Source organism: Antennarius striatus, chromosome 12 (genome assembly GCF_040054535.1).
Source record: "Antennarius striatus isolate MH-2024 chromosome 12, ASM4005453v1, whole genome shotgun sequence".
In the NCBI taxonomy this organism is placed as follows: Eukaryota; Metazoa; Chordata; class Actinopteri; order Lophiiformes; family Antennariidae; genus Antennarius; species Antennarius striatus.
In genome coordinates, this window is record NC_090787.1 from 15,861,069 (window position 1) to 15,886,443 (window position 25,375).

At 39.4% G+C, this 25,375-nt stretch overlaps 1 protein-coding gene across 1 annotated transcript in view; it reads right to left on the reverse strand.

Moving 5' to 3' along the window:
* Window positions 1–16,525: 16,525 nt before the first annotated feature.
* The window catches only part of LOC137605292 (NALCN channel auxiliary factor 1), a 75,308-nt gene continuing 66,458 nt past the window's right edge, over window positions 16,526–25,375 (reverse strand). Inside the window, exons 2-3 of the mRNA XM_068329853.1 lie at window positions 19,118–19,289; window positions 16,526–17,176 (exon numbers count right to left, since the gene is read on the reverse strand). Of these exons, the coding sequence (XP_068185954.1) occupies window positions 16,875–17,176; window positions 19,118–19,289 (474 nt within the window). The 3' untranslated portion in view covers window positions 16,526–16,874. The remainder of the gene's footprint in view (window positions 17,177–19,117; window positions 19,290–25,375) is intronic.

Sequence of the window (25,375 nt, forward strand, 5' to 3'; positions counted from 1 at the left end):
CCATACCATACTGTGATGCAGTAGGTCGGCAGGCTTTGGACTGATGCGCTGTAGAAGGCCAGCAGCAGGGTGGGGTTTAGGTTGATTTTTTTAGAACCTTTAGGAGGTGGAGCCGCTGCTGTGCCTTCTTGATGATGGCATTGGTGTTGTCCGACCAGGAGACATCGGAGTAGATGAGGACGCCAAGGAACCGGAAGGTTTGGATCCTCTCTACACACTCACCGTCGATGTAAAGCAGGGCTGGGTCAGTGCTGATCCTCCTGAAGTCGATGATGAGTTATTTTGTTTTGCTGGTGTTCAGAGCCAGGTTATGCTCTGAACACCAGGCTACCAACTTCCGCACCTCCTCTCTGTAGGCTGTCTTGTCACCTCAGGAGATGAGACCGACTACTTTGGTGTCGTCAGCAAACTTGACTATCAAGTTGCTGTCGTGGGTCGGGCGGCAGTCGCGGGTGTAGAGACAGTACAAGAGGGGGCTCAGCACGCAGCCCTGTGGGGAGCCGGTGCTCAGTGCTCGTGTGGTGGAGAGGTGGAGGCCGAGTCTCACAGTCTGGAGTCGGTTTGTGAGGAAATCCTTTATCCAGGCACATGTGAGAGGGGGGAGACCGAGGGTGAAGAGTTTATTGTTGAGAATGTACGGGATTATAGTGTTGAATGCAGAACTATAATCCACAAACAGCATGCGGACATAGCTCTGCTGCTGCTCCAGGTGTGACAGCACTGAATGGAGGGCTATGGCGATGGCGTCCTCAGTGGATCTGTTAGCCTGGTAAGCAAACTGGTGTGTGTTGAATCCAGATGGGAGAAAGTCCTTGATGTGCTGGAGGACCAATTTCTCGAAGCACTTTGTGATTACAGGGGTGAGGGCTACAGGGCAATAGTCGTTTAGTGTGGTGGCTGGAGTCTTTTTGGGTAGCGAGATAATTGTTGCGGATTTTAGACAGGGTGGGATGACAGCTTGGGTCAGGAAGAGGTTGATTATCAATGAAATTATCTGGTTAATATCTCATATTATTATGTCTTATTACAATCATAATATTATACAAAGAGTGTGAAAGAATACTGGCTAACACCAATGATGACATATGCAATCCTGTGGAAAATGTCATTGTGACCATGGGACTTGAAGTCACTCCAAGAACTGATAAAGACTTGATAAAGACGTGCAAACACGCACGTCTATTGGGACTGAATGGATGGTTCAAAACAGCAATGTACCAAAGTAAAAAAAATCTAAATGTGAAATTTAATGTATGAATTTGGTTGACAAAGTATTGCAATTAGAGATGTTGTTGATTCTGGGGATGGAAATTTTAAAAGTCAAATGACTTCTACCCATCAACCCATTTATTTTTTTTCGGATGTTGTTGTTGATGTTGCCATGTGATGGAGGTGAAGTCTGATGTGATAACATGTCCGGAAAGTAAAATATAAACTACATAAATAAAATGAATGGAAATAAAACATTTTGTGAGCAATGTTTCACATCGGTGTATCATGCTGTTCATTTGCAAACAAGTAAAATCTGTTTGGGATCCTGACTTGTTTTTTTTTTTTTGGAATCTAGCTTGTATTCATCATCTGTTTATAGCTTTTTTTTTTTACACATATGGTTGAGTAATATGGCACAGAGCGTCCTGTTTCAACATCAGCAGCGGCTCAGCATGGGGCTAACAGCATGAGGCTGCTTTCTCCAGCAAGAACATGTCAAACCATCCATTAATGTTGTGGTCCGTTTTTATTCTGCAGGTTGGTATAATGAAATTTTTTTTTTTTAATTTAATGTAAGGGAAAACAACTTGTTCTCTTATGTTCAATTTATTTTTATCACATTTAACCCTCTGATATTGCTCGACCTCCACTGTCATACTGCATTTTTATGATTCTGCCACTACAGGTGGATGGACATATCCAGAACACTGCAAGTAAAGACAGGGTGAAATTTTCAAAGAAAAAAAGGGGGCTGGGGGTGTTTAATCCTTAAAAAAACAGTAATCAAAAGGCCTTATTATATTTTAGGTTAATTGTAGGCCTATGAGCCTAAATTCCAAAGGGCTGACATTGGGGTTGAGCTGGGTACTCGTTTCAGACGAGTATCCGGTACAGATAACATATTTTTGACGAGTACGAGCACAATAAGAGTAAAACTCTTTAATGCTCGTCCTCATTCATTCATTCATTTTCCTGTCCGCTTCATCCGCTTGCACAGGTCACGGGGAGCTGGAGCCTATCCCAGCTGGGATAGCTGAAGGAAAAACCTCAGAACTGTCTGTCTTCACGCTCTGTGATTGGTCACACACACAGCGTCTGCCCCTCCCTACAGAGGCATCACGCAGCCAGAGCTGTCCTTAGGTTTTCTTCAGCTTGCCTCTATTTTGGTTTATTTAAGGTTATTTGGTGAACTTGTTTCTTGTTTTGTTTAGTTGCACGAACACGGTGCATCAGACCAGATAGAGCTGAAAACTGCTCGCGTCGCATCGGGCACCGCCTCCACTCCAGTCTTTTTTTTTTTTTTTTTTTACCTGCTTGTTCTTAGTTTGACACTTTCTCACTTCAGTTCAAACTAATAATTCATATACTGTATGGATATTTTAACTGTTGCGTAGCGCTTGCAGACACACACGCACACACTTGTTCTGAAAATTGTTGGATTTGATTTGAAACATTGATTTGAATCTTAATTTTGAGGCTGTTCTATAAATAGTTTAAAAATAAACAATAAATATAAGAACTTCTGATCAATCCAGATCAATTTCAGACTTAAAATAATGTACAGATTTAAGCCCCACCCATTTACGATCAAACCACACCCACTTCCAGTTTAAGTCCCGCTCATTCCGAGTACAGATACGGACACAGATAATTTAGATGGTTGAACAGATACAGATACATATAGTGGTGTACTTTCTCATCCCTAGTTGACATCCTAAATGGGACCATGGATAAGGGCCAATCACGTCAACATGGCAGGAGGATTTAGCCTAACGCTCCGTAAAACATAACATTAACACCCAATAGATTCAGATTTCATGTCATGTCAAAATAACTCAACAAATGTCAGACTAAGTGAACAGTTTACTCTGACTTTGGACTTCATGTGGTCTCCTTTATTTTCCTGTTGGAGCGTTTCGCCCTTCTTTTATCCACATCTCTGTGAACTTCAGAGCAGGGAACAAATGTGCATCTCGCCCAATTAACAGTGATGAAATAAAGACTGTTCAAAAGTGTTTGTGTTATTTCATTTATTTTTTTAAAACTATTTATGGGGTTGTCGACCTGTAGGAACTAAGGGTCTCCTGGGGATAATTGTTGCTCAGGTATAAGTAGGAACCAATAACGACTGGGTTAAGTTTCTGTCCAGAAGCATTAGCAGTTTTTTGACTGCTGAACACTGAACTCTGAATGTTTTGCTATTTGATCTTAAATATTTGTTCAGTTAACTGAAAAACTTAATGAAAATAAAACAGAGTAATCAAACATAAAGGGGCGTGTCAGACTTTTGATTATCAGGACAGGCGCGTCATTCACGTAAATGCAGTGGAACACCTCAGTGGCTTAAAGCTTAGCATAGCCCCTGTCCACCCCTCAAAAATAAAATTAATTCAGCAGAGGTATAGATGTGAAAACCAGAGGAGGAGATGATTACCTTCCTATCAACTGTATAAATTCTTATATTTGAATCCATGTTATGGCCAACACCTAACATTTATCATCATACCTAATGGCACTGAAATCCCCATGAGCAGAGAGTTTGAATGTGTGCTTGGTGTTGATTAGATGAGACACAGTGCCCAAACTTTGAAAGCTATTCTGTGTGTCTGGCCGTCAGCACACCTAAGGGATGGCTGCCACAGATGTAATCAGCTTCTGAGGCCTCAGGGGAAATGGTTCTTACAATGAATCACATCCTATAAATAACATACAACAGAAAGCGTAAGCAACCATCATAATAGGAAATGAAAGAACAAGCCATGACTTCAGTGGTTGTTTTGGCAATGAATGGTTAAAGTGATAATGTTAACTTTACATTTTTCCCCATCTTTCTCCCTGCATAGTCTTTTTTCCCAAAAGCTCTCGGTCGCAGTCGCAGACATTCAGAATGGCGGATACAATATTTAGTTGGTGCAGAGTTAACCATTGGAAAAGCAGTACATATAACTGAGTATCTGCAAAATAGATTTATTCCAACAGTTTATTAAAGCTGTTCAAATCAAATTCTCCACATACATGGAGGTTTAACAGTTCTTCTGACTATAGGTTTACCAAACAAGAACTGATCAGAATGTATATATGAAGACAGTATCCCCAGTTGTTTTTTATTTGTTCTGTTTACTAGTTTGATCCCCGAAGGGAAATTAAGAGCACACTCTAGTAAGCAATTCTTCAATCAAACGCATGCACATATGTTAGTGTGTACAAACCCTGTAGCACAAGCACACACACGCACAAAAAGGGGCCTGTAGGCATGCAATGGGAGGTAGAGTGGCGAGCAGCCCCTTCCTGGTGCGCCCAAAATGAGCAACATGTAAAGGGGGACAGCGCCTTGCTCAAGGGCACCTCAGCAGTGCTTCGGAGGTGAGCTGACACCTCCCACTGTCAGGTCACACTCTGAGGTGGCTGGGTGGGAGCTGGAATCGAACCGCCGGTAGCATTGGACGACCGGCTCTACCGCCTGCTCTACCACTGAGCCACTGCCACCCCGATAGAATTAATAAATTAATGCATAATTAAATAAATACATAAATAAAGTGCTGTCTGTGCTAAAGGTCAGTGACTTTTGCAAATCCATCCTTATCTTGAAGGAACCAATCTAGTAGCTGCCAAGATCACAGTTTACGAGTCTTTTATCAATTTTTTGCACAACAAAAATTATGTTGTTGAAAACTCCATGTGCATTTTGTGTTTAATATAGACAGCCCATCATCAGCCAGTGACCAATGGCCATGACAGATGGCTTTAAAACAGATGCTCTCAGCCAGAGCTGAGCTTCATTTGGATCTAATCACTCAATGAAACCTCTTTATGTGTGTGCTATTTCTAATGTGTGCATATACAGTATATGCCTGTGTGTGTGTGTGTGAACTGAATCTTTGAGGTCATGTTCAGGGAACTGAACACTGCATGTGATATCAGCATGGCAGTCTATTTGTCCAGGATTAGACTGTTTAAAACAAATATGTGTCCATCAGACAGAAACGTTATTTTATTCCATTAACCATGAACTTTTAAATCTTCTGCCCATCCCATCTGTGTGTTCTGTGAGTCCTTCAGTGGTACAGTATGCACACTAGCTCAGCTATAAAGGCAGTCACAGTGAAAATGTACTGCATTGATGTAAAAATGCCTTTTAGTGATGAGCGCTGATGAAAGAAGTCTGGCTCAGTGATTTGTAACATTTATTTGCATCAATATGACTTTAAAGAGAATTTAAGAAAATACAAAGCTCAAATAAAGAAGAATTATTTATGCATTTATTTTCTTGAAGAAGGCCGGGTACACCCTGTATAAATTGCCAGTGTATCACAGGGCACAATGTAAATTGTGAATATTGTATGTGTTCAGATTCTAGAGAGATGGACACATAAATGTCCAGCAACCCAGAAGTTACAGTCTTTTAGCCATAACAACACATTTATTCTCTGAGCTGATTGGCCAGTTGGTATGTTGCCACCTGACAACATAGTCACTGACCTATAAGATTATGTGGAGTATGACTGTCAGTTACGTGGAAGGGACCTCCGAATCTGATGAGTTTACTGCCCATCAGAGTCTAGGAAATGTGCAATCTGAAAGAATTTAGTCAAGCGTAGAGGCAGTATTATGTATAGCTATTGCTGTCTTTATATATTCTTCCTGGATGGTTTCCAATGCAGATAGGCGGCAATACTGCATCAGATGCCATGGTAAGCACGCCAACCTCTGAGTGGGATCACTTGATCTGGAAAGACATTTACATTCCTGTCTGTGGTCAAAAAAGCTTTCATGTCTGAAACAAAAATACATACATGTAGAACAGGCCGATGTAAAGACTGAGTGTTTGCATGTCTATCTAGAGTTTCCACGATAAAGCTCCAGACCAGCTTTGAAGTGCTACCATGGTGACGAGATGATGGTAATGAGGATCTGTTTGTGTGCTTACATGCAGGTGTGTTTGGTGACAGAAATGATCAGGCCCCATGATTGCCTAGTACAGAAAAGAAATATGTGGCTTCAACAGTTTGTTTTTGTGTGTGTGTGTGTGTGTGTGTGTGTGTGTGTGCGTGTGTGCGTGTGTGCGTGTGTGTCTGTGTGTGTTTGAAAAGCATGATATCTTGTTGTTGGATTCCATGGAATCTTTTTTATATGCACTCCTGAGCTGCTTACACTACAGTACGTATAGTATGATGCATGATGTATTTCCTAGCTTTCATCAATACAGTGCTCAAATGACATGTCAAGCTATCAATAATGCCACCGATACCCATTGGCTGTATGTCATCTTGTGATAATCCCATCAAAACGACTGAGTTATCCAGTTATGAAACAGATTCCCTGCCCACAGACCAGCTGATGCTTGATAATAAATGGAACACAATAGTAATCTTTTCATGATGTTGTACTCCTGCTGTGTTTACAGTTGTGGAAGTTATGAAGAAGGGCAAAAAAAATTCTCTGTTTAAAAGACTTTGGACTCAAGAAGATGGACTCAAGTGTTCCTCTTTGAATAAAGTAAGTTATTGAAAGGAACATTCGTGTGCACAATACAAAGAAATACAACCTACTTTTGACAGAACCTGTGCAACAATGTCCTCTGTGCCTTGTTTAAACATCCTTGAATTGAATAAATCATTTGGACACGTGAAATTGACTTCAGAGGTGAGAAGGACAAGAATAATTTAAACTATGATGTAGCATTTCGTTATTTACATCATTATTATATTCGTATTAATCACAGCAACATTAGTGATGGACAACATGAGAAAAATGCTTTCAATTATTTCAGTGCTCCAGATAGAAAGAATGTGTGTGTGTGTGTGTGTGTGTGTGTGTGTGTGTGTGTGTGTGTGTGTGTGTGTGAGTGCGTGCGTGCATGCGTGTGTGTGTGCGTGCTCCCTGCTAACTCTTCTTTTCACCGTGTTACTCATTCGTAGCAGCTCTGACAAAGACTTGAAATGCAGGACCTTAGATCTGTGGCATTAAATATTAGCCATACATGCTGCTTTTTCTGTAAACAGCCATCACACATGCAAAGGCAAATCAGTTTAAAATTAATAACAAAAAGTTGGCATTAAACCCCGATTGAGCTAAACTCATTTTACATGAACTTCAGGTGAGTCGCATTGAGCATATTCAGACTGTAACACTGTTTCCCCTGGACATTTAAAGGGCTATCATAAGATTTAGCACTGCACGAATGGTTGTAATACCTTGGAACAAGACTTAAATTACCCTGGAAATATATAAGACTTATAAGTTACCACGGCGATAGAATCCTATCTTGATTCTATCAGTGGTAGAATCCAGTCAGCTTGTTGTCAGGTGAAATCACCTGTACCTCAGATCTTGTATTATGCCAACAAGGCGACATTACTAAAAAGAAAGGTGGTCCACGTTTTTTTTGTGTGGTGTTATAAATGGACCAAATATTTGTTTGAGTGAAAATTACAAATACGAAGCGATGATTTGCCACTACCCGCTGCTGATGTTACCCAAAACACATGCAGCTGTTTGCTGTAACGGTTGACTGATTCCGTTTGTTCTGGTTTCAACACTGTTACCTTCTGCTGGGAACTTAACAGGCTTCATGTTGGTCATCCTGCCATTGAAGCATTGAAGAGAGCACAGAAGAGCACAGATCTGATCACCTAATGTCAAAGTAAACTTGTGACAAATGCATCCCTGCTTTGAACAACTATTACTAAAAGAATCTGCTCCATCTTGACTGACAGATGTGAAGATAAGTGTGTTGCTGTGAATCTGGAGTTGCAATTTCCTGTTAACTGTCATCTTTTCAATCAGACAACACTTCTTTGATAAGGATGGTCCAAAAAGTTTGATTTAATGCACAAAATGAAAATCAAGAGGACTCCAGTGATGAGAGTCGATACCTGACGGATGGATGGATGTGACATGGAGCAGGACCACATGAGCTCAGAGGAAGGATGTGACGAAAACTGTAGGCTGAGGGGCAGCTGTATCGATCTGACGCTGAAGTTTCACATGACAGCAGCAGATGAAAGTTTGAGAGCAACAATAAGATTAACTGATAAAGGTTACATCAAAACTGAAAGAGGGGAAACACTCTGTTGATTGACGTGAAGATTCAACTACCAAGCTTCAGTATTTGGCTCAAATTCACAAATAACTTAATTAAAGCTTCAGATCAATTTATAAACCCATGTCACTAATACAGAAGTTATGTAATGAGGGCTGATTTCACCCTTTCTTTTCATGTTTGAAAGTTCATGCCATTCATCATGTCCATTGTTCTCTCCATATTTCTTTTCTTCAGTGTTGTCTCTTCAATATATAATCAATATACAGTATGTAACAGTAGGCTGGAGTACCTGCTTTGGCCTGATCATCATATAGAGTGTGTCCCACTGTATTCGGTGATTTAGAGATATTTTTTCACTTCAAATGAATTATCATTTCCATTCTCCATCCAGATATCCACCTGAGAGCCTGTCATGTAATTTTCACATTTTGAGCGACTCACAGCAGCTCTGCCTGAGGAATTAAGGTGTCGGGGTCCAGCTGAACAATATTGAGTCTATTGCTTTTGCATTATGCAGCAGAATTCAAAAGCATGTAAATATATTCTGCAAAATCCTATTTGACACTCAAGGCCATTTGAAAACTGTTTTCCCAGTCATAACAATACACACATGTCTTCTCATATCTGCTGGTGTTCCAGAGAAAATCACAAAGACACTGAAGCTAGCCCTTTAATGCTGTCATGAAGTTGACTGCCAGCGGTGGTGTCTCTCTACTTCCTGACTGAAATCCAAGGAGACCTACAGATTGGGCGTAACTCATCAGTTACCATCAGATGATGAGACACAATCAGTATATAATTGGGCTTCTCCGCCTTTGACTGGCACTTCCTGCGACGCCACTCACACGCTCCTAAGCAGCAGTTACAAGCTAGCAGCCAACCCTTCTCGTCTAATCAGCAGCTCATAAGCTTCTGTTTAATTACATCTCATACATTTGACCCTTAACAGGGGTCTCACACTGTGGCCCATGGATCAGAATCAGTACAACCCATCTATTGCGTTTCATTTTTACCGGATACTCTGGATAATGTGTACCCACTGTGCTAAATTTCTTTAATCCTTTCCTAATATTGCTCGACTCTTCTTGTCTTATTAAAACCGAAACATACACACTGCACAAACTCCACTACTAAACAAGATGGGGAAAAAAACAACAACAGGGGGACACGCTAAAGACCTAGTTAGAATCTGTTACGAGGGATGGTTACATAAGGACTTCAGAGGCTTTAACTTGTCAGACATTAAACCAGGCTGACATTTCTCAGACGCATTAACACCTCTGTGAGCGATACAAAAACTACCTGTGTGGTGAAAGTGATTTGAAGCTTCTGTAAAATGCTAATAATTGTGAATTTTTACTCACACCAGCAGAACTGACAAATGGCTGTTCTTTGAAGGATCACCATATTACTAGTCAGTAGTGTGCACTGAACAAAAACATGCCTCAGTTCATGCAAACTGAACTCTTTTTTCAGTGTTCCATACAACCTAACAGATTCTATTGGGTACACACAGGTATAGGCTTATTTAACAACTTCTTCCAAGGCCTTTTTTTCTTTTTAAGAACTGAGGCCAATATAAATTTCAATGCAATGTTAACTTTTCTTAATATCCATGCTGACTTCTATTGCTTAGTACGTGGCAGCTCAGTTTTGACCCACAGCACACAAAAAAAAATCTTGCATAAATTTCTGAAAGTAAAATTACCTACAGTACTGTAGAGCTGACACTGACAAACATTCTCTTTTAGACAGTGCTGTTGCATGGTAATGTCAGAGCTTCCTTCTACTAACACATGACATTTTAACAGCACATAAGCAAACATACACACAAACAGTCTGAAGTCTGAATGACAGGTGGGATATTGGATGCTGACTATTGGCAGGCTATTTGAGGATTAGTCAGATGAGCACATCATCCCCCGACAAGCCGAAATAGAAATGAGGGCTTTAATCCGAAGTGGAAGAGCCATTGGCACAAAGTGGAAGGAGAAAGAGAATATGCAATTTGTCATTGTGCTTCAGTTTTGTAATCTGACATGACAACAGCACTGAATCTTGAACCAGAATACACACATAATTCTCAGGTATACCATCATGGGTACCACAATCATTTCATTCCTGCAGGGTGACACAGTAAATGATCCACACAAAATTATGAATGAAAACAGCACCGTTTCAATTTCCAGAGTTTATAAATGCAGACTCGGGATCTGCTACATTATCTTTCTGATGCTTAGTAAACACCTCAATAACTGCATTTGCAGTGATATTTAATATTTAAAGGCAGGCATGGATGCAGCTGAATGGCCTTGACAAGTCTTGGTCAGCAGTTCCATAATATTTGATAGGAAGATACTCTGGCTTATCTCAGCTCTGCATGAATGTAAATATTTTAAGCAAGTGTTATGGACTACATTTAATTGAGTAAACACTTAAAACTGAATATTGTAAACTATTAAATCTACTGATGGGAAGATTTACAGACTAAGCACAAAACTGAGTCAATAAATGCCCATAGAGCACTTATTCATGATCCTTAAACTGACCATATTTTTATGCTGTTTCTTTACTCTTGAGTTTGTGCCAGCACATTCATTCTTTTATTCTCATACTGCCATCCTCTGGTTTAAAGTGGAAACGTGCAAATCCGTTCATTAAAGCTCCACATACTGAATGTACATTTACTGTATTTGGATACTCTGATCTAAATAAAACATTCTTGTACACCTGTCCTGAATGAGAGACTTTCACTGCTTGAAAGACACACACAAACATATATAGATGGTCTTTATGTTGATTTAAGTAAATGCATATCTATCTTAGGGTAACACCATCATTTGCTGTGAATACTTTTATAATAATAAAAAAAATATTGTTTTTATTATTATAGCGTTTTTCTATTTACTTTTAGTTTTTTGTATTAGTTGTACTATATGATATTTACATGTAAAAATATTTCAGTCCCAATAATGAGAAAAAAACACTCATACTGCCATCTTCTGGTTAAAGATGGGGGGAAAAAAGCATTTTTAGACTAGACTTTCTGACCTGTAGACTTTCTGACTGCATTTAACAAATACTGTGCTGAAACGTTAAGGAATTGGTACTTTACATTCCGTTCCTGGTTTATCTAACACTTAGTTAATAGTTCCTTTTGAGGTTTGAAACTTTCATGAATTAGATGAAAAAAACATTAAACTACTAATCAAGCCGTGTTTGAGTATTCATTTGAACAGATTCATTTAAACAACAATAATAACAATAAATAGATGTTTAGTAGAATTGCATCAGTTCCGTGTCATAAATTCTGTGTAACCAAATAGTGATATGTGATGTGAACACATGTCTACAAATGTCGAGGTGATGTATCTGAATACTCCATCCGACACTGACTACGTGGAATCTGACTCTCATCGTGCTCAATAAAGTCAATGTTTAGCAAATAACTTACAGCCTCTGCATGCCCCATTATTTTTAAGGTGCTTTTGGCGTCTGAATTTGAAAATTTTTACAGCAAATCACAAAACACAACAGAGAAACAGATTATATGTCTGTATTTATTTTCATCAGAACACAATTTAATTTCATTGTAGCAGTAATTTTCATACTTTTGAAAAGATCATGACTTGTGAGACTGTCTTATAAATCATTTCATCAAAGTTGTTTGTAAAAAAATTAAAGAAGTTACTTGAACTAAAGCATCTATAATATTACAATATACTGGTAGTATAATAGTAATCATAATAGTCATAATCGCAATGATACTTCTATATGACTTTGAACCTTTTTCATTTCTATAATCATTAATCTTTCGCTTTCACACACACAGGACCACAACCTTTCACATTAAGGTTGCAAAGCTGAGGACAAGTCTATTGGTTAAACGTCACCACATTCTCTTTTAACATCAATGATTTCAGACGTTCAAAATGAAAAAATAGAAGAAGAACAAGATAAAGAAGAAGAAAAAGAAGAAGAAGAAGAGGAGACAAATAAGCAGAAGAATAAGCAAAGGAGAAGAAGAAGAAGAAGAAGAAGGAAGCAACAATATGATATCAACTCAGGGAAACCTTGACGCAAAGACATACATTGTTCAGCATACAAGTAAACATATTTACAACGAAAAAAAGGAATGGGCTTCTGCATAGATCCACAAGATAAAGATGGAACTATTGTGAAAACAGAGGGTCTGACATTGAGCAAAAGAGAGCAACATTTGTGTACATACCATTTGGTGGTGGGTGCACAGGGGGTTAGGTGCAAAAGGCATACGTAGTCTACATGTGCAGGGCTAAAACACAAAATTAGTTCAGTTGGTTGGCATGTTATGGAATGTGACCATACCCTACAGCTGCGACAGACCTTTGTCAAGAATCTTGACTGAATCTGTAGGATCTTACACAATTTCTTCTCGGCATAATGCACTAAAAGATGACAAACCAGAACACACAAAACATAAAATCATCACAGCAGATTAACTGTTGTGCGCATGCCTGCATTACCAATAAAAGTCAAATTGAAGACAGATCTATCGCTAGTATTGTTTGGGAGAAAACTCACATAAAAAAAAAAGTCTGTCCTTGGTCCAAGAATGTCTGAAGTAAGATGAAGGACAACACATGTGTACAGCAACTGCACCCATGCAACCACTGTAAGGATGCATTTCTGCCTAGAAAATCCAAGACATGACCTCTGCATGCCTTCAAAGGCAGATTTATTGTATGAACACATGTCCAACAGCTAGCTTGTGATGAATCATACATCACGGCACAAGCATGACAGGTGTAATGAATTCACATGTATGTCTTTGAGAAATCCCTTATATGTATGTGCTGATGTTGAGGGTTGGGCGAGGGTGATGAGGTGGAATCCATATATTGCTAACATGGCACATTTCTACTACATTGACAGACCCTGTTTTCCATCTGTTACCCAATATTTTTTGACCATGAAAAGCAGCGTCAAGTCAGATTTGAATTAGTTTAATTTACTCTTTGCTTTGGCACCAGTTTCAGGGTGCTGCCCACACCTGATATGTGTAATGTCAGAGTAGGGTTTGGCAGGATCTTCCATTAGACAGGTGCACCTATCTAATTTATCCTGTTGTGAGTCTTGCAGCACTGACGCAGCTATTACACATGGTACAGTGCAAAAGTTTCATACTAAAGTTCATACAGCTTGAGGGCTGTGTTGAATAAAACAACCACTAATGTAGCAGGTCCCTGCAGGGGCACAAAACACGGGCGGTTCGCCACACCTGTCCTGCAGTTTCCAAGGTTGTGGCAATGCTAATGAGCTCTCCAGATAACACAGAGCAAACAGCAACGGACACACACACACACACACACACACACACACACACACACACACACACACACACACACACACACACACACACACACACACACACACACACACACACACACACACACACACACACACACACACTTTTTCTTACAGGCCCACCTCTTTTTCCACAGCTCAGCTCTCCTGGTTCTTGCCTATAGTAGCAATAAAAGAGTGGCTATATCGCCATCTACTGGGGGCCAAGATAACTACATGTTCTCATACATGGACATGGGTATGTACTGTATGCTGAATGACAATGAGTGGAGTTCATGCAAGTGGAAGTGTTTAGATTGGGGCAGGTTTTTCAAAGCATAAAAGCATTCCAACATATTGATTACAAAGACATGGCATGATTAATAATGAATTTTAAATCCTCATATAAGCTGTGTAATAAAATTCTTGACATCAGAAATTGGATTGGACATCTCATTTAACATACTTAAGAGTGGGAAAGAAAGCATTCAGCAACATCTGTGTAACTTCAAAATACCTGATCTCACAGCCTTGTTCATCGAAGAGACCAAAATAAAATAAAATAAAACAAAACACAACAAAAACCCATAAATAAAATTTTACAAACTAAAAGAAGAAATCAGCCCTTAAGGTCACACCAGTTTTTTCTGTTCAAACGCTGGTCAATATTTGTAAAATAAACCCCAGCATGAGCTGACTAAGACAATGTCAGGTTATTAGTGTTTACAAAAACAATGATGTTCCACTCCTCTGTGGGTTCGTTTCTCCTTCTGCTCGAACAGCAGTTGCAAAATGAGCCACGTTTTACATTGCGCCTGGTGATAATTTGCAGTTGCACGGTGTTGGGTGTTTTTGACATGTTGATGACTGTGTTTGTACTGTATATTGTAATAAGCCCTTTGTTTAATGAGACATTAGTTTGATGTACAAGACAGTGGGCATGCTACAGGAACTGATTTGGGAAAATATGGGATGTGGATTGGGGACTAAGTTAAAAAAAAGAAAGAAAAAAAAAGAGGCTGTCGTAAACTTGCAGAGAGCTTTCACATGCAATTCATGAAAATAGATTACACAGTAAATTTTTTCAATAGAAACAAAGTGAGGATTTTGAACAAACTGCGCCTGTGATATGTAAATGTCCTTCTATATGTATTATGTGGCCATTGTAATATTCTATTCATGGTTAGGGGACTTTTCTTCACCCTATTGCAGGTAGAATGCTACCTTTTCAAACAAGATGCAGATACTTTAGCTTGATCATAAATGCACAGGAATAACAGTTCACCAATCATCATAAAAACTCTGTAATGTAACATCCAGTCTTCAGGTTTCCTGTGAATAAAAAGGCCTGAGGTTTAAATGACACCACTCAAACAGAAGCCAGTATTGGTTGAGGGGCGAACACTGAGCTTAGTTCTTGTTCCAGTGCTGTAATCCTGATGTCAGTTAACTTTGCTGAGCGACGCTGCTGAGAAGTGACCCGAATCTGAATGAGGTTTTGCTAAAAAATGCCTGAAATTAAATCTTTGGTTAAGACAAGCTTAACACAGTTTCATGTTTTGTTCTGTGAGATAAATTCTTCTTATGTGCTTTCCCCCCCTCCTTTTCTAGTTTTGTGTCCACTAATTAACTGAGTTGCTAACAAGTGGCTAACTCTTTAAAAACCAAGATGCAAGGAGATTAAAAAAGTGATCACATTGTTCCCCTGATCATAATAATGAACAGCAAGAGCAATGAACCAATAATGTATCATAATTACTGTAAAATGACTCCGAACGATATGGTCACTAAAAATGATCTACAGGTTCTTTGGCTTCCCGTCATGTGACTCTTTCTGATTGGTTCATTTAAAATATATCAGAGATCACCATGAGGACTTCTGTTCCTAATACTCCAGTTCAAACTCTAATCATTTGATACGTAATAATATCTGAACTCAATATCCGTGTCTGTGTGGATTCTCTCTGGGTTCTCCGGCTTCCTCAAACCTCCAAAAAACACACATGAGTGTGTACGCGTGTGTTTGTTTGTCTATGTGTAGCTCCGCGGTGCACTGGCGTCATGCCCAGAGTTTCCCCCACCTCAAACCCTAAACCAGCTGGGATAGGCTCCGACTCCCCATGGCCTGCTACAGCACATAGAGCAGCTAGACGATGAATGAATGAATGAATAATTTTTAATTGTCTTATGACAACTTGAGTCTTTTCCCTTACCAGACTCCCTGCTAGCATTGTCCCATTTAACAACAAATAAATACAGTGCTTCAGTAGGATAATAGAAGGAGAATAGAAGATGCACATTACAATAAATCAAACAGTGGTTGTTGGTATTCCCAGGTTTTTCTAGTTTAGCCAGGTGTTAACTTTTTACTGATGTTCGCTACAGAATTGCTTTCTTTCAACTGGCCATTGTTATCTCACAAAACAAAGTGGGAGAATTCCATAAACCTGTGTTAAACACAGTGCTTACTATGGACATCAGAACCACATTCAAAAACCAGTGAGGTCATATATTGGGACTGTGGCCTCCAAAACCAGCATCGCAAAGCTAAGTGACATCTGTGGGGGCGGGAGGGGGTGGCTCCACAAAACATCATCACTGCGCCTCATAGGTAGACTTTTAAGGTATATGTCAGCAACATATGCTCTCCTCTCACACACACACGAGCACGCACGCACGCACACACACACACACACACACACACACACACGCACACACACACGTAAAGACATGCACTTGAACACACACACATCCACACACCCACGAATGCTCGCACACATTAAATCTTGAAACACAAACATGCTCACAAACTTGCAGCTAATTATATTTTTTTTAAACAACTTCTGTCTTATTTAGAGAACACATTATATTCCTGTATGAGATCCAGAAACAAACATAAAGGATGAACATTAGAGAAGAGAATATGATCGTGTAATTCCATAGTCAGCCAGTGCAACAGAAACCAATAATTGGAACACAGTGTAAAAAAGCGTAGTGAGAGAAACTCAGCCATGAGGAAGCCGACCTTCCCACTCAACAAAGGCTGTGGCATTGCCCCCCTATCTATCTGAGGGAGTCCCTTAGTAAGTCTGTTTGTTAACTTATTTATTTGTTTTGATTGATTTGTGTGTCTTTCGTCTCAAAGCGTCCCACATTCTCCGTTTACCAGAAGGCGTTGCAGAATGTCCACAGGCACACAGCTACAGCACGACTGTGGCTGTATTTTTCCATCAGGTTGCCATGGTGAGGGAATCCCCCACCCCAGCAACCTCATCTCCTCCTGGCAGCTCTATCACTCCTCGTTGGCAGGGCTCTCCTCCAGAGGCGTGATGGTGGGGAGGCCTAGTTCTGTTGCATTGTGGGATGCAGTGAGGCTGGCAACAGTGTGTAGGAGGACAAGGACCAGCAGGCAGAGTTTGAGCCGGCTGTTACACAGTCTGCAGGCTGCTGAGGAGCTGAGGGAGGTACGGTGCTGGCAGGGCGGATGAGTTCTTTTCAGTGTCCCCCGTGAACGATTATCCACTTTTAGGTCCCACCGCACATCACAGCACTCTGCATACGGGTCCACACCTGATGGATGGTCCTCCAACAGCCCTGGGGGTCATTTTGGTGAGAGAGGGTTGAAAAAGGGATCGTATTACGCTATCAGAATATTAACACTGCATTTAACATTGATTTCTTTTTTAAATTCATGCATCAGCATATAGTCCTCAGTTTAAAGGACCTCATAAAAACATCGGTTGGTACTCTTTTGTTGGACTCACAGTATTCTTCATTTATGTTTTATTTATTAACAGCTAGAGAGTTTAGAGTCATTCAAGCACACAATCAACAGAAAATATATTGACAGTTGTAATCTGGAAAATATGAAATGTTTATGCCTTTTACAATGTCAAAACATTTTCATTTTTATGCTTTTATTCTTTGTAGCATTCTCAATTATAACAGAAGCAATGATTTATTGATCGTTCAGTAAAAACTGTTACAGCAGACATGGATCCCTTTGTTGTTCACGATGTACTTTATTTTAGATGTGGGTAATCTTCATGTGTTTTCTTACAACAAAATGTTTTGAACACAATCCAGCTAGGTTGCAATCATCATAAAAAAAATTATTTTTGTATTTTACCTGCTGCATTTTCATTGTTTTTTTCTGATTAGCAATGCATTAGGATGATTCATATTAGCCTTTTCAACTAGGACTCAAGATGACACAGAGTTTCTTTGGATCTATAAAGACTGTACTAAATGTGTAAATAAAATACAGAGCATTATGTTTCATTTTAAGAAATATTTACGGGATATATATTATACAAAACAAAACTATTATGCGCCAAAACATACTGGACCGAAGGACTAATATCACTATCTACAACATTATTATCAAAGGGTGGTTATCACAGACTCTGTGAATGGTAATGCACCCTGTTGAATGATTGCTCTCAGGTAAGTCATGTCTACTCTTTATAAAGTGCTAAAAAGTTGACATTCAGCATTTTTACTGGCCACAAAAGTCATTCTCTGAACAACACCAACATTGAGATGATTCTTCTCCTGTGCCATAGTCCTCAATAAATATCCAGGAACTTCTTCAAACACATTAATGAGCCTTGCTGGTGCACTGGGTGAAAAGTTCCATCATTAAGATGAACATTGGCACTTATTTTGAATCCCACAAACATCCTGCTCCTGCCAATACTCTCGAGGGCAACAAATGTGTAAAGTTCCCCATCTGTAAATAATCCCACTGAAAATAGTGTTCAGCTGTTTAAGCAGATAATGAAGCCACGTAATATATCTGTAAGCTATTTTTAAAAATCTCTTTAAGATCTACATGAATGAGTCTTTTTTATCCTGCAATACAAGAACATACCCAGTTTCCTTTGACCACAAGGGGGCAGCACCCACATGTGTCTAAGAGCTTGTAATGCTCATTTTCTGCTCACTCAGTAAAACCTGGGGACTCACCTTCCACATATGTGATCCAGACAAGTGTGTGTGTGTGTGTGTGCGTGTGCGTGTGTGTGTGTGTCTGTGTATGCCCACGTATGTGTGTGTGTTTCTGTGATAAACTGTTACAATTAAAGCACAATATACAGACTTATCATCACAGTGATGTACTTTGCAGCTGCCTCTTGGTGCTGTGAATAATTGGCAACAATTCCGTGTTATGGTGTATCATCCTGTTAGCTGGGTGATTAGACAGAACATCATGTAACTGTTAGTTCACAAGTGTTCGCTGTGTGTCCATCAGAGGTTGTGTGTCCTACTGAAGTGTCACTCAACGAGACATCATGTTGACTTTGTGCTCATAATTTGTGAGCTCAGCATGTAGTGTGTTACCCAGGTCAAGAGTGTGATCTGCAATACACTGGGTGAGCATATACAGTTGAAGCCAGAGTCATGCTTTTTTCTTCTTCTTTGAAATAGTAAAATCACTTTAGCCTAACTAGTTACTAACTCAGTTATACCACAGCCGCCCCTCCTGTACTCTGATGCTGTTCTCAAAAACACAATTTTTAAATTTTTTTTTACCTGTGCATATAAAACTGGGGCTGCCTCCATGAATGAGATCATCGTTGTCAGGCAGGACAAAGGGACACCGCTGCTGCACCTCCAGGCAGTATTGACCACAGGGGATTCGGTTACTGCAATGCACCTGGGTGGTCTGGAAGTACTGAGAACACAGCCAGGCCTTATAAACCATCTAGATGAGAGACAGAGGTGGGGAGAGACAGACAGGTGGGGAGGGTGCAGAAAGATGATATTAGGGTTAGGCAGGGTTTCATTGAATAATGTGCATACACATACACACATGCACAGTCTCACATGTGCATCATCCATGACCTCTACAGCCATTGATTCACACAAGGCTGAGCAGATCAACATCCCAGCGATGCTAATTGCCAGTGTTATATGATTCTGCCTTTTACAGGGACATCATCACTTTCCCCCCCTGGTTTTATACACAGTGATCCTTAAATGGCAGAGAACATAGCTTGGGTAAATTCTACTGTACCATTTACAAATGTTAGTTTCCTAATCTCAACTAATGGGCCTTTACTGTTAGAAAAAACGAGATACAAAAATAACAAACATGTTTTGAGCAGCCAGCTTATACAACAGTTCACAGTTCAACCAAATTCAACTAAGAGGATTCATTGCATCACATTAAAAAAGTTAAAGCTAATACTAAACTTATATTCAAATGCAAATTTCCACATTGTATGGACTTGGTTACTTTCTCATAAATTTCGTGCTCGTGAAAATGCAGGTTTAAAGCCGCAAAGGAGAGGTCATAACAATAAAAGCTATAAAGAGAGCCATTTATAGGTTGCAAAAATAAATTGAATGGCTAGTCCTGAAAAAAGGCAGGACAGAAATAGCTCAAATACTGGATGAAATATTATTAAATTTACAAGGACTTTATTGGATAAGGTACAATTTGAGCTCTAAATGATAATGTTAGTGTAGCACCATCATCAGGAACCAAAACACAAGTCGGATCTTCTCACACTGCTCTTGAGATTGGCAGGTGTTTTACCACAATATCGGAAAACATAAAAAAAAAAGAAGAAGTTATGAATGGTAACAGATATATGAGGCTGAATTACATCATATTTACAGACATAATCACACAGCCTCGTTTCAGACATGCTGTGACTTATCATCAGTAGATCTTCAAAAGGGAGTTTGTACTACACAATGCCGATGGCTGTGTGTGGTAATTTGCTAATTTTTTTCTCACCTATTTTATCAAGTCTACAAGTGCACAAGTGGAGACACACAATTTACTTAACACCTTACTTTGCTTTTTCTCATGCATTAATGTAGTTTCCACATTGTGTGGTATTATCACCTGCAGCAATTAGATGGAATTTCCTGTCAAACACCCAAGGGACTATGAGACAAGCTGGTGCCTGTTAGCGAATCCATACACCTAGAAGACAACGCTGTGTCCTCAAAAGGATGTTTATATCTAGACTGGAACGGCAACACGATTTGGATGGACCTACAATGTCAACCAATGAACTTGTGTTTCATCATAATGAGGAAATGTTATTAATTATATGTATGGGAAGAAGTAAAAATGTTAACATAGAATAATTAGAATAATTAATGAATTATTACTAATAGTTTTATATTCAGCGATAATACATTTGTTTCACTAACTAACCCGAGTAGCTGAATAAGTACACATAAACACATAAATGAACCAACCATATCAATTTTCTTGCTTGTTCCATTTTGGGGCATCCTAGATATATTTTTTGAGGTTCATTTAAAAAGATTTTTACTTTTACGCTTTTCCATTATATCACTAATATATTCTTTTTATTCGCGCACAAGAGGTTCTTGAATAAATTTATAAATCTTTGTTGCTGTTAGCCTGTTTTTATACGAAACAACAGTCTTTCAGGAGCTAATGGCACAAATGCTTGAAAACCAGTTGAGAATGACACCATTACCATCGACATTACTGGAAAAAACTGATTCTTCTGAAAATGATGACATCATGGCCTCATTTTGTATGGTGATCACATATTCAGCTTAATAGATATTGCAGATAGAACTGTGGGGTGTTACACCACTTGACCGCTTCAGTCTAGGTTTTCTGCAGTCATTGTCCTGGATTGTAAATTCAGATATCTGTTGATCACATCAGCTGATCACATCTAACCAACGACACACAAGAACACCTTCACGGTCAGTCAATTGTTTTGCTACTGATTTTTGAAGAGATGCTTTTTTGATTTGTGCAACAACATCATAATTTCATCAGCCTCTTCAGCCTCATCAGTACCAGCAGAGTCATCAGCCGCCACCACCAGTCTGGACACAGTGGGAGATATATCTTGCGACTATTTACAGCATATGTGCTTCAATCACAGCTTCCCCGTAGAGTCTAAATACTAAAGTCTTTCTGACAGACTAATTATCACATATCATCTGCTGCAATAAACAATTATCGTTACTTCATTCACTTGTCTCTCTTCATTGAAATTTCAGTACTTAAATACTGATTCAAAATGACATTGTTGGGTTTAATCATCTGTCAGAATTATTATAAGCTGTGAGAAAAATGCCTTATGCATGACTTAACACATACACATGCAGTACATATGTTATGGATCATTCACAGATACTTAGATAATTAGATATTAAAGATAATTGTTGAGCTGTAACAATTATACACACACATTCTCTTTCTTTCTCTCTTGCTCCCTCTCTAATCAGTCACTGTGTGAATCCATGCACACATGATCTAATGTCACATCTTGTATAACCTTCATTGAATATAGTAAAAAGTAACATGTATGTGCGTGAGAATACTAATGGCCACATATCGTTTTCCTTTAGCATTTCTCTTGTGCCACACAATGTCTCGTCATTTGGGAGAGTTCAGCCCAAATTCAGCAATGTATCACATTACACAAACAATGTCAATGACAATGAACGTCAAGTACCGTCAAGGGTTTTGGTATTTTATTAGACATTACCCCAGCTCAGCATAATCTAATAGAGCTGATGTCTGTCTTCTCATCAGCAATGAGGCTCAGGCAGAAATAAAAAAACAAGATCTGAATAATCAAGAGCATCAAAAATGAAGGGATTATCCTAAAACACCTGAAGATGCTCCTTATTTTTATTTAACATGGTCTAATAGAAAAGATCCGCAAGTCGGTCAATTGTAATTCTATCGAACATCGATTACATGTAGGCGATACCGAGCCTGTGGAAGATAGCCCAGTGTGTCTTCTGAGTCTGTCAGTCAGCACAACAGCTGTCTGAAGTGCATCATGTTGTGAGAAGCTGCAGCCTTTTTTGGTCCTTTTCCACAATCACTCTGTCCCACACGTCCCTGCCGCTGCTGCATGTACGCTCTCCTCTCCCTAAATCATCAATCTACTGAAGACCCACGACTGGTTGTTTATCATTTTGCTGTCGTATCTTGGAGAGGGAGATGGAGACAGTGAGTGGGATAGACAGATAGAGGAGTGCCATGACAGAGATGGTGGTAGGATGGACTCCTTCTTTCCTTATATAACTTTGTCCAATCTGCTTGTGTTCTCTCGCACCCTTTGGGGAGAGAGTGAAATGCTGCCTTTGCCTGATTGCCAACTCAATTAGTTAGAGGTCAGCCAGCTGGTTTCAAAAATTTATCCACTTTTCCTTGTCACCTTTCACTTCCTTTTACATATTAATTCCCTTTTGCTGTCTTAACTCCTGTCAGCCTGTCATCTTTCCCACCGAGTGTGCCAATGTGAACCAGTCACATGATCTAATCTGCCCTGCATTTACTAAGAATTCCCAAAGGGAAGAACACAAGAAAAAGCTTTCAAATATATGATCAAGCAAAAGCAACATCTCAATACTTTATAACTGTGTTCTTACTCTGAGTAGTTACGTATGCTTTTAATATGTAATCTATTAATGGATAGATGGATGATGGATGGAAGTGTTCAGAGATAATGCCAACAGGAAACATCAGTATGACAGGTTAATAAACACTGATCTAAAAGAATTACAATATAATATCCTTTGATAAAAGATATGAAACATACATATACATACATCTAATCTTCAGTACCTGCTTTTTCAGATGTCATAGGGTTTCTGTAGCCTATCCCAGCGGACTTTAGGTGTGAGGCAGGGTACACTCCAAACACGGCGCCAGTGCATTGCGGAGCTATGTGAAGACAAACACGCACGCACACCCTCACACCTACGGACAATTTGATACCAGCCAATTCACCTGAAGGGCATGTTTATGGAGGTAGGAGGAAGACGGAGAACACGGAGAGAACCCACGCAGACATGGGGAGAACAGGCAAACTCTGCACACAGCGGGACGTGAACCTGGAACTGCTTTGCTGTCCAGCGACAGCGCTACCCACTAAGCCACTGTGCTGCTTGATGTAAAACTTATCTTACTGAAATATAATTGACCTGATAGGTAGAAAGATACAGTGGTACCTCTACTTACGAACGTCGAAATTTTCAAGTTACGAAACGCCTCAACAGGAAAATATTGCTTCTTGTTACAAAAGCAATTTCAGGATACGAAAGGTAAAAATACAGTATGGGCTGCTGCTCGCAGCTCCCAAAGGTTACTGAACGCAACATTCTTGTAGCTGCTCTGCCATGCGCTATTACCTATTATCTTCCTGGCATGCCATTGGCTAAGAGGGACATCTATGTGTAGCTAGATAGGTGTGAATGTAGCATCCTCGTCATTTGGCCCTTGACCCATGGGGTGTTCTGATAGTTTTATGTAAATAATTTGTGAAAAGGCAACTGTCATTTTTAATGACCTCGTGAAGGAGGATTCAGGCAAGGGAAAGTCGGCGAAAGACCACTGTTAGTTTAAGGCATCAGTGGTTCGAGAAGTTCAAAAGGAGGAGTGGAATTCACTCTGTTGTTTAGCATGGTGAGGCAAGAGCGCATGACCCAAAGAGGGCAAAAAACAATGGGGACAGCAGTTAAAAGGTAAATTACCATCATTTTTATTCTTTACTCTATTCTTGTTTTTTACATTATGCACAGCTCTTATTTATTGTGTAATAATCTAATCATAACATGTATTTGTTACATGTTTTGATGCATTTTTATGCTTATAAAACATTTATGTCTGAATTTTGGGGGGCTTGGAAGGGATTGGGGCATTTGCATGGAAAACGTGTCTCTACTTACAAAATTAATTGGTTCCGGCAGAAATTTCTTCAGTAGAAAATTTTGTAAGTAGAGGTACCACTGTATTCTAAAGTTGTTGTTTTTTTACCACTAAAGAGACATGAATTGTTTTTCAGTTTTTATGACAGATATTATTTAAAACAGCAGAAAAAGGATAGCATGAGAGCTGAACGACAAAATCGCTATGCAGTGAAGAACGAATGCTGAAATGAAAAGTAATTAAGATAACACATATGAATGTAATATGTATAAATTAATGACTAATGTTCTTGACATGACAAAGACCAAATCTCATTGGGACAAGCTTACTTTTAAAATTAAAAACAGTCAAATGAAAAGAGAAAATATAATGCCACATTTGGATCTGCATTACTGCTGTCCACTGGTTTGCCTGCCTTTGAGTTGAGATCCAGCCTTCTCCCATTGTTTCTCAATGATTAGGCTAATAACATTGTAATTGATGGAGGGCCTATCCTGCCCTGTGGTATTGGTTTCAACTGGCCCTGGATGGCCTTGGCTAGTCAGGGACTCCTCTTAAATGTTTTTATCTGGATTTGTATTCGTGGCTAAACTGCTGACAGAGGCCGATGGAGCTGGTAGCAACCAGATCAATGCAATACAGCACAGACGCACTACAGCGAATCACAGACACACAGAAGACACAATAAAACACTGTGCAGAAGCTCATGAGCTGCTTGTTGACTGTACAAACCACTCCAATATACTGTATAAAAATACTGTGTGTGTGTGTGTGTGTGTGTGTGTGTGTGTGTGTGTGTGTGTGTGTGTGTGTGTGTGTGTGTGTGTGTACACATATATATTCTGCTCTGTTTTGCACTTTTAATTAGGATCCAGATTTATTTCTTCATAAACCAAAATATCTACTGCTCTATAGGCACCACACCTCCCTTGGGTATGTAAAATGGCGAAATGATCAAAATAGAAAGTGCTAATGGACTTATGTCTGTGAAATTTTCTAGTGCATTCAAAGAGTACTGTAATGTTTTAACTCCATCTTCTCCCTGTATAATAACTTGCCAAACATTTTAATTTCTATACCCTGTAGTACAGAAACACAGCTGATCAGTCTGCATCCTC